This window comes from Blastomyces dermatitidis, assembly GCF_000003525.1.
Source record: "Blastomyces dermatitidis ER-3 genomic scaffold supercont1.1, whole genome shotgun sequence".
Lineage (NCBI taxonomy): Eukaryota > Fungi > Ascomycota > Eurotiomycetes > Onygenales > Ajellomycetaceae > Blastomyces > Blastomyces dermatitidis.
In genome coordinates, this window is record NW_025544774.1 from 126,301 (window position 1) to 136,724 (window position 10,424).

At 43.6% G+C, this 10,424-nt stretch overlaps 3 protein-coding genes across 3 annotated transcripts; 1 reads left to right on the forward strand and 2 right to left on the reverse strand.

Moving 5' to 3' along the window:
• Positions 1–3,819: 3,819 nt before the first annotated feature.
• BDCG_00004 (uncharacterized protein) lies at positions 3,820–4,800 on the reverse strand (the record flags this gene model as incomplete). The annotated part of the gene is made up of 1 exon (XM_045415514.1): positions 3,820–4,800. The coding sequence occupies one exon, from the start codon at positions 4,798–4,800 to the stop codon at positions 3,820–3,822; it is 981 nt and encodes a 326-aa protein (XP_045271448.1).
• A 1,113-nt stretch (positions 4,801–5,913) lies between these two features.
• Positions 5,914–8,076, forward strand: BDCG_16041 (uncharacterized protein; the record flags this gene model as incomplete). The annotated part of the gene is made up of 6 exons (XM_045425316.1): positions 5,914–5,996; positions 6,138–6,404; positions 6,456–6,554; positions 7,317–7,602; positions 7,652–7,914; positions 7,971–8,076. 6 exons carry the CDS (start codon positions 5,914–5,916, stop codon positions 8,074–8,076), a joined length of 1,104 nt encoding a protein of 367 aa, XP_045278983.1.
• Positions 8,077–8,320: 244 nt separating this feature from the next.
• Positions 8,321–9,568, reverse strand: BDCG_00007 (uncharacterized protein; the record flags this gene model as incomplete). Its single annotated transcript, XM_045415515.1, has 3 exons — positions 8,321–8,973; positions 9,030–9,515; positions 9,565–9,568. The coding sequence occupies 3 exons, from the start codon at positions 9,566–9,568 to the stop codon at positions 8,321–8,323; spliced, it is 1,143 nt and encodes a 380-aa protein (XP_045271449.1).
• Between the last annotated feature and the right edge of the window lie 856 nt (positions 9,569–10,424).

Below are 10,424 nucleotides of genomic sequence, written 5' to 3' on the forward strand. Positions count from 1 at the left end.
GATGACTTCTGTGTGTATATAACCTAAGTCTGTATATCATTCAGTGAGTGTTTTAGCAATTGTGAGAGATCAAGTCTGATTATTATTAGTGAAATTGTTGTTGTCAGCAGTAGTTACAGTATTTACATATACATATAATTTTATGATGTAATATACTGCTCTTGACTTATAATGAATGTCAACTTCTGACATTCTTTTAACAATCTTATATATGAAGCTCTGAGGCATGCGAATCACAGTGAAAGTAATGCTATTTAAAGCTCTCATGAGAAAGTAAGATGAGATGAATGATGATAATTCAAATTGAATGCTCTGATCTTCAAGCTTGACAAATGACAACAGATTGACTGTGAGATTGAGAATTCAGTGAACATCATGAATTGTAATATTTCCTTCTTCAGATTCTAAGAGAAGATCACTGATTTCCTTGACATGGCTGTGACCTCTATTCACAGTGTTAATCTTGAGATCACTGACATAAGTCTTACATTGAATAAGAGACTGCTTTTCCCTCATTATATTGAAGCTTACACACATATCAAGAAACCAAGACTTGAATATAGTACTGACAGTCACTGAAAAAGTGATCACAGCATTGACTGTGATGAATTAAGAGGCTAGAAGATCAGAAGATTCATCTTTTTTATCATTCTTATTCTTATTCTTCTTCTTATCTCTCTGCTTGCTGTGTTCACTGATATTACTACTATCATTCTCTTCAGATGTAATGATACAGTTCTTGTTTAACTCACATCACTGTTCAGTAGCAAGTTCAGAATATAGATGTCAGCAAGTGTTCTTTGAGTGTCAGTTTGTACTGCATATGTCATACTTGAAGCTGTCAGTGAATAATATAGTAGAGATTGTGATAACTGCATTGACTTACTATGACTTAAAATATTCATTCTTAGACTTACTTATACAATTTGTCAACTGTTTCATAAGATCTTCAATATCAATATTGTGAATAGAGTCTTGATCAGTCATATAGAAATCATTCAAATATGTCTTGATAAAAGACTTTTGATGATCTTTTAAATCAATAAGAAAGAGATTATGATAGAAGTCTTCTAAGTCACTCACTAACTTCTTATGATATGCAATCAAATAATGAAATCTTCTTTGAAATGCTAGATAATCATTTTTCTTGATATGTAAAATAATCAATTCTTTTATAATATTTATACATTCTTTCACAAGTGAGACAGTGTACTTGACTTCAATTCTTTCTCATAACATGACTGTATTATCTGGCTCAAGAGTTTCAATGATTGTATGTACAGATTCTAATAAGAACTGTAATATATGTTAATACAGTGCTTTGATATAAATGCTTCATTTTTCAGCACTTAACATGTCTTGACTGATGTCATCTGAACAGACATGTTAATTCTTTATAAGAATGTCAGATCTGCTGATAACTTCAGTATTCATAAGAATTTCTGTACATCAGATCTGATAATTGATGCTGTCAAATGTAGTTACAGTCTTAGTATTTATAGCTTTTTGAACATCTTTTTGATATTCACAGATCTGAGATTTGAAATTGTTCACAGCAGGGATAATCTTTCAACACACACTCATTCTATCACAGAACATTATAAGGTCATCTAACAACATGAATATCATGCCATCTTGACTCATTCTAGGCATAGAACTGCCGGCAGGACGTGCTTCTGTGAATACTATACACATAGCACTTAAGCTTAAGGTTTCATCATTGAATTCATGATGAGTGTCTGTATCTTGACTAGTGAATGACTTCATGACTTTCTCTGTAACTTCTATGTACTGAGTAATATCATCTTCATCTGATTCTTCATCAATAGAGGCCTGTTGAGCTGCCTGAGTATGAGAATGAAAGTGTAGAGTCTTCTTTCTATCACTCTGAGAAGTAGGCAAGCTACTCATCAGTCATCATGACCTGGGTATAGATATAAGAAAAGAGATTCAGATAAGATCAATCTCATCCAGTTATTGACTTAAAGAAAGAACACAATCTCTTAATTTCTAGACACATCTGCTTATTCTGAGTACTGAGAGTGTCTTCTATTCAAATCAACCTAGAAAAGTGAACCAATCCACAGACAATTGACTACAGTGTAATCCTTCTATAAAAACGCGTATAAGAGATCTTATTAAAAGAAAAACGCGAACATTCCGGGCCATAACCTGTAAGTGGGAAAGGTTGATCCTCCTATTATTATGGGAGCAGCTAGCTACATTATATAACATGAGAGATCACGTGCAGGCGGAGCGATCGCTAGGGCAATGCCACCAAGGCGCTACAGATTACAACACAACACAACAACGTTATCCTCCAAGAGGTTGGGGTGGCACGTGACTAGGGTAGGTGTAGTAATCACCAACAATTTGTACCTCCCTTTAGTAATCTATCTCTGGTCGCCGTATACTCTTCGATAACGTCGCTGCCGCTTTCCATGGTTCTCTTCTTGAACGGCGTCTCGGCCTAGTGTCATTTTCTGTTGGTTAACGTATTTCAGTGTAAGTTTGGGATGCAACTTTACCTGTTGGGTTTTCATCATCGACTCCAGAAGCGCAACATACAAAAATAGTGTCCTGGCGTCCTCGAGGATAACTGCACAGTCAAAGCCATCTAATTTATGGCTATGCCATCTCACTCAACCGGTGTATTCTCCAAGCCTCTTCCGGATGTAGCCCATCTCTTCCTAACCGAGAGATTTGTACATCTGCTGAAAAGGCGTCACAACTCATTTTTCTGTCAGAACTGTATGAATCAGTCAGGCTCAATCTGGTACCGCTTTCGAGGGTTGGAGGCTGAGTGGATCCCTAGAGAGAGTGATGTGGATGGCTTGTCCAGTGGCAGTTTCCTCGCAATGTACAGAACTGTGAATCACTGCTTCTCAAAGCTGTGACACCAGCACCGGTGATGTCAGTCTTGTTGAGCTAGAGCCCAGCGTGATGCTTTTCTGATACTCAGTCATGTTAGTTCCCTGGTTCTTTTCTGCGTCCAGATGTCAGTTGCCACCGGCTATAGGTAGAATGATGGAAGTTTTTGACGCACCCGGGACGGAAGTCATACCACTGCTACTTTTGCTGTCTACCGAACCAGTCTCTGGGACCAAGTCCTCAATCTTACGTGTTTCGGTTGTCTGGGTACTCACGATGGAAGTGTGGCGTCGGATTGGGGAGAAAAGGGAAGATGGAGCGATGGAAGCAAAATGGGAGGAGGGCTGGCTTTATATGCCATTAAACCCCCTGGTCTACGCTAATGTTCCCCTCCAAGACAATGTTTATGGGGTTTGTTGACTGATGAAGCAGGGAGAGCGTATAGGGGCCACCTCGGAGGCATAGACACGGCCCATAAGAAGAAAAATTTCTATGACATTTACAGTCTTCCCCACGATGTGTTGGCTAGAGATAAAGTTTTACAAAATTATAACCTCCATAAATTATTGAACAGTCTAATGACAGAAAACACAAAAAGATGCATGTACGACAGAAAATCAAACAAGGCAGGTCTTGCGCCGGAGGCTTGTCAGGATTCAGCGTTAAAGCCGGCAGCGTTGTCATCAGATATAAGTTTCGAGCGAGAAACATGAGAAAGAACAAAGCACATTAGTCCTCATCAGGCGAACTCCTCCATCCGATGCCAGTGCCCGCTTCAGAAACTCGACCAGCGACCATCTACATACCCTAAAACCAGCGTGCGCAAACTGCAACCAAGTCGCCATCGAATATCTAGACATGCTTAAAAGTGACCCCTCCTCTATTGGATAATGCACGTGCGACTCGAACGATGTTTTTGATAAGGGCAGTCAGTAATATCAAGCGGAATCAGGAATCAATCTCTGCTTCCCTGCTCTTCCCTAGCCTATTACACAAACATCGTAAATAGTCACACTCTTTGGTCAATCTCTCAATCGTCTCCTGCATTTCCTCCACCTTAGCCTTCTTGCGCTGGCGGAACATTTTAGAGGCGTAGCTATTTAGTCGTCGTTTCTCCGCCGCTCTCCGCGACCCGGATTTCATATCGATATCGATTGTACCAAGCCATCTTTGCGCCGAGTCTGTTGCTGTCTGCAGCATTGGAAGATTTCGTATCGGGTGTGGCCGGACATCTTCTAATCGCGCAAGAGAATTTCTCAATCCACCCTGTGGCAGTGGAGGAATAACAGCGGGGTACTGCTGTTGATTGCATTGTGTTGAGGTTGAGGACATCTGTGTCTGGCGAAACAAATGGTAGGATGATTGTGGCGAACTTTCATGCTGTGAGGCAATGCGTGGAGGATTGCAAGCCTGAAAGTAATGATCGGCCGCAGCGAGTGTATTGGATGCCTGCGTTGAACCCTTTGCATAGGAGGGTACCGGTACCAGGAATTGGGTCGGTTGCTCACGAGACGGTATCGGGTCCTGTTTCATTATTTGCGGTGATCCCGAGCTCGACGGTTTTCCTTGATCTTGGAGCCTTGAAGAAGTTATGGCATATGAAGGGCTATCGTCCGATCGGCGCTGAGTGGCAAGATGTGAGGACGTGCTGTGGTACGTGCTGTGGTACGTGCTGTGGTACGTGCTGTGGTAGTGCTGAGGCAATTGTGAGGCAGCGGTCGTGGCCGGATATTTCGGCTGCTCGGAATTGGGAAATGTGTCGGCGTTTATAATCGCTCGTAGGTCGGTGGGACGCAGTGGGAGCCTCCTTCCTTCGTATGGCTCGCGAAAATGTCCGAGATCCTTGGGGTGCTGCAATCTCTCATAATCGCGAGTTGTACCCAACAGCTGAGGAACATGCGGTTGGATCACCTCTTTCTCACCCGTCATAGCACACCGTTTGCTGTACCTTTGTCAGACCGAGTGTACCTGCAAACCTATCTCAGCACGGGAGGTGGAGGTTTGGGAACTCCAGTTGTGTCATAGAGGCCTCTGCCCATGCCGGCAAGATTGAGAAGTTCAACACGTTGCGCGAAATCTGGAGCATATACCTCACTGAAGAGACAGTTGCACGATGGGACAGATATTCTGGGGGGCACCAGGTATTAATTTATGTCCTGCCTCAGTCATTCCATCAGCCCATCTGGACGAACTAGGCGGCTAGACACGCTACATTACGAGGTCGCGCGAGTCAATCAAGTCAGCCCAATTCCCCCGTCATATATTACCCCTATACTTATTTAACTAGGCATGACCTTTGACATTGAGCTCTGCCACAATGAACTGATTCATATCCTGGCATTTCCTGATCGGGGGTGGTCTTGGCGTTCCAGCATTATCATTCCCAGTTAGGGGTGATCTTGGCGTTGGAGCGTGCATGAACTAGTTTATCATTCCTGATTAGGAGTGATCTTGGCGTTGAAGTGTACATTGATAGTCTCACATCCCTGATTGTGGGTGGTCTAGTGTTCGAGCTGCGGCGCTTGCTTGTTACGGCTACCGGAAGTGTATGTATACAAAAGACTGCAGTCACTATTGTTTCGTCCATGAAGGATACAATCTCATTCAAAATCAACTCCTCATCCTCTGTCAAATTCCACGACAATTTCTGTGCCACCTGTTCATCATTCTTTGAGCACACGTTGCAGCAGCGCATATCATTTATGGATTTGCCTTATGAGACAAACCCACTGGGGGGTGTTGAAACAGCTGATACCCACAGTTTAGCCAGGGCAATTGATGCAGCAAGCTGGTTGGTATTTCTGCAGGTTCTGTTTGTTGAGTGGGTTCTGAAAGCAACTGGGCGGAACACACATTTGGTGGATATGTTCCTTTGATACCACGAAATGCTCAGTGTTCGGCTCTACTACCGCCTTCGACGGTGTTCAGAGGCGGAGAAGGTCAAGAATGACCTTCTAGAGATAAGCTGAAGGCAGTTGCTTTGTTTGCATGGTGTGCTAACTTTGAGGGAAGATCATCTCAGAAGTAAACCCTTTTGCACGCATGGTAATATCGAGCGGCATTGAATCGCTGAATGGACGGCCTGCGACCTGCAATCTGAATATTAGCTTCATCATTGGCCCTCTGTGTAGTCTCCCAACTGATGACCTGGCCCCGGATGTATTGAACCTCCTGGATATCCGCTTTCAGCGGACCTATCACCGACAATGGGATAATGATGAGATGGCTGAGTTTTGAACTGACATCTCACTTTTCCGCGGCATTAGTCACACGTCGCCTGGATTACTAGCCAGTTCAATCACAGAAAACGACCTGAGGTCCTTCCGCGACGGTTATGCCCTCACGTTCATGGAGGGGGAAGGCTTCCACAAGTGGCTCGGTTCCTTGGGTCGCTCTTGGAACTATCGATGTGAAGATGTTGCGGACTGCCTTCAAGTTGACTCAAAGCACAGTGCTGTGTTAGTTGAACTTGCCGTGATAAGCATTAATGCCGCCTTCTTGCTTAGGGGTTCATTTTTAACAGGGGATCAAAAGTACTTATACGAACGTTGAAACTTTCACGGGTTGACTGTGATATTCTACAGTTTGAAGCAAGCTGGGTGTGACGGCAAGATGATCCCACTGCAGCTGTCAAGCATCGTCAACTATCAAGCATATCGCGACGAGCTGAAAAAGGGACTGGCGTTGCCATTTGTGTTTCTCTCTATCAGAGAGCTCCCGTTGTTGACTGAGTGCCTCAGCCGCCACAGACCGTCCTCCCCGAAGTACGAAATGTATTGGTGGAGCTTAATGTTTACAGTCAAAGAGCTGTTCGTGTTTAGGTCTTACATCGCCGACACAAGCAAGGCGACAGCCGCCATGCAGCGGATTAGAAAGCTTCTCAATATCAATTTCTGCTTCTGCTTTTAGTATTACATACCACATTGCAACCTAGTCTAACTTACTTCCTTCCTGTTTCTCTTCCTGTCTGTGGAGGTATATAGTTGGCCATCCGTGCCGCTCTCTCATAGTAAATCGTCCAGTTTAGAATTCTCGAGTTTAAATACAGTTTCCGATTGCAGGACTAGTTTCCGGAGAATTGGCTTAGCTACCAATTAGAGTAGGCCATGTAGCACAGCGAAACAAGTGATGTATGTAAGAGCCTCTCAGGCAACCAGCAGCCTTGCGCAAGGCTGTCAAATGAAAGCAGGCCTTGAGGGAATTCCTGGTTTTAAAAGGAAGATCACTTGCTGAAAGTCACTTGCAGAAAAAGCTCTTTCTTTCTTTTTTCTTCTTCTTTATATGTCCGCATATTCTGATCTGTTTCTTTATTCACATTTGGTGTCAGAATCAGCCCAAGATGATGGATTCGCCGGCAGTAAGACCGTTTCGGCAAGTTTCTAATTCGGCACTGCCGTGAGTTTGACCTATATTGGCAACTTGAGTAGTTCTGACTGATGTAGCAGCTTGGCCCCACAGCCGAAAATGTTGCCAAGGATGAAATTCACGTGGAGTTCCCCTCATGATCCGGCGCAGTCTCGAGCCTGCAAGGCCCCGCGCCATCATGCGCGAGATCACATCCACATCGTCATGGAAACTAAGGTTGAAACTAAGGTTGAGACAGCATCTGGTGCAACGCTGGATCTCCATCGGGAGGGTGATAAAGTACTTGAGGCTTTTAACTCGGATGGATATGTTATATTCAAGGGCGCTGCCGAGACTGATTCTATGGAGGAGGCTATAGACAACAGGGTGAGGATCTCCACCACCAAATTCCTTTCAAGCTGACTGATAAACCTAGCCCGTTCGTCATTTCCTTGCCGCAACGGGCTCCGACTTCAGGTGCATAAAGTGTCGACATATTGTCAATTCTGTAATTGAGAAGTCCGCGATCGACCGCTCACCTCAGTGGGAAATGCTATCAGAGAAGGTAGAGGTCATTGCTGTGACCTGCTTTCACCTTCTCGGCGACGATAGTTCGTGTTGGGAATGGGAATACGACACAGGCGGCCGGGGGAAAGCGCTTGGGCGAACGAAGGCTGTCAGCGCCAGTGGTAGAGACGTGTATGTTAAAGTCCTAAGCTTGGACCCAAAATGTCGGTTATTAATGTCTACTCTAGGATCATGTGCAATGGTTGGCTAGCGAACCGGTTCCCAAAATCGAAGGGCAAAAAGATAGACCTATATCAACTGAACTACCTTCGGACAAATTACAATTGGATGTGATATAATCAGGGCCTTTTGAAGCTTGCTCACTCAACACACTTCACACAAGGAGAAATTATTAGGATATATAGGCACTGCAGGCATAGATACAGGAAGCGAACATGGTGCATCTAAAATAGGCGGGGCAGCGTTTCTGGCAATGGGATTTGAATATGAGTTCTGACTACGATTGGTTCAAAGTCCTTGTTAACCACTGTCCGTAGCTTCCCCTCCCCCTCTTGGCTGAGACAACAGTATAATCATGTCAAGGTGGGTGGGACCCTTCAAGATGGGCACACTGCCCAGAGGAGCAAGTAGATAAGTATGGATCAGCCGAAGAATGATATTGTTGAGCCGCTTGCGGATCGAGTAGTGAATAGTCGAAGATGGATTGGTTCCCGCCAATAGACGACGACTGGGCTGAGCAGGGATTGGTCAAGAAATCGATACTGTAATCGAAGGCGAACTGAGCTGAGCAGGGATTGTGCAAGGAATTGATACTGTAATCGAAGGCAGACTGAGAGGAATCGATAGCGTAATCGAAGGCGGACTGAGAGGAATCGATAGCGTAATCGAAGGCGGACTGAGAGGAATCGATAGCGTAATCGAAGGCGGACCTGTCGGAGCCGGTCGACGGTGGCTGCATTACATTGTGAAAGGGGAGCTCGCCACGGTTGTCCGCCACAGTCCCTTCAACAACTGGTTGCGGGTCAGAACGCTGTTCTTCAGATATGCACTGCCGATTTTGCTTCCCAGTAGAATGGACAGTATTTTTGCTAGAGTGCGGTCTCGATAAATCTGATTGTTTCTGGCGTTGATTCCGAAAGTTGCCTGATGTAGCGCCTCTTTCACAGTCACCAAGTTTCCTCTTCTTTGACAGGCCGCTAGTTGGCTGTTGTGTTGTAGTTGGTAGTTCGACTTGCGACACTGTTTCTGTTAGTGTGGATGCTATTTGAACAAGCAATGGAACTCACAAGTGCTGTGAAATTGCCTAAAAGCATCAACTCTGGAACGGCTCGATTCTAAATGATCATCCTTCTCGTGCAACCAAAGAGATTTGGCTGAAGTGAACTCTTTGCCACACTGAAAACAGTATCTCCCATCAAGTATCTCTTTGTCAAACCGGTGGCTAAGATCAGCCGTATTTCGGATATGCCGTGGCAGGTTATCAGCAGTCTCAAACTGCTGCTTACATCGGGCAGCAGGGCACTTGTGCAGGTGTGGCCGGGACTCGTCATGTTGGTGATATGGTCGTAGGCGCCGTTTTATATCCCTTAAGCTGCATATGCGACCGCCAAATGCCTCATCCAAATAATGACCTGCTTTTAGAGTGCTGATGATGTCCTCTGCAATAACCAATCGCGCGTATATCAACTCGATGATTTTGCACAGCTCGCGGCTCTCTCTATGTGAGAGGGTTTCTGGCGGCTTGGATTGTGAGGTTATGATAAATTCAAACTCTGTGATAACTGTCAGAGACCAAGCCATAAAGAGATCGATGCTACTTACCCATTCTGCTGGCAAAATCGTCTGTATTTGATGGAAGATGGAGCATGGCATGCTTACACCAAATCCGCATGGGCGCATCCTAGCGTCTCACGTGACTAGGGGGTTTCGCAGTTACCATACCGGAAGAACGTAGGGTTAATTTACGGTGATTACACCGTGGATCCACCATTCCACCCGTGTCACGTGTCGCCGATTGTAACCATACGGGAAGAACGTAGGGTTATTACACGACCGGATTATGGTTGTTCCACCATTTCAATCAGCGACACGGTCACTGAGCTGTAAATCATAGTATAATGATGAATAAATGATGAAATCACTGTAAATAAGTGATAAACTGAAAAAATCAATTATTATATTAATAATGTTGCTGAATTCAATCTATATAATCACTAATTCTAAAAACTGTCTCATTCACTGATATTATTCTCTATTAAAAATTATAGACACTTCTATCTAAATTCTTTTAAATTAATTAAACTAAGTTTCTTTTATAGTTTTCATTTCTAGTTATATTACTCTCATTGATCACATCACTAAACTTATGAATTAAGATTTATAGATTAGTTATAATTAGACTGACTATGTAACTGTGTCTGAAATCAGTAGACTGATTACTGAGATTATGAATTTCACATTTAATCTCATTTAATCTGATCTCATACATTTCTTAGTGTGAATTCTGCTGAGACTGACTATTAAAAAAATAGATAAAGTGACTATATATCAGATCTTAAAATGAAATCATGACTTGAAAAAAATGAGAAAGTGATCTCATTTAGTCTCATTTAGTCTCATTCTTGATATAAAGTTACTATTTTTAGACATTTTAAGGTTTTTTTTAGACTATTTTTAATTTT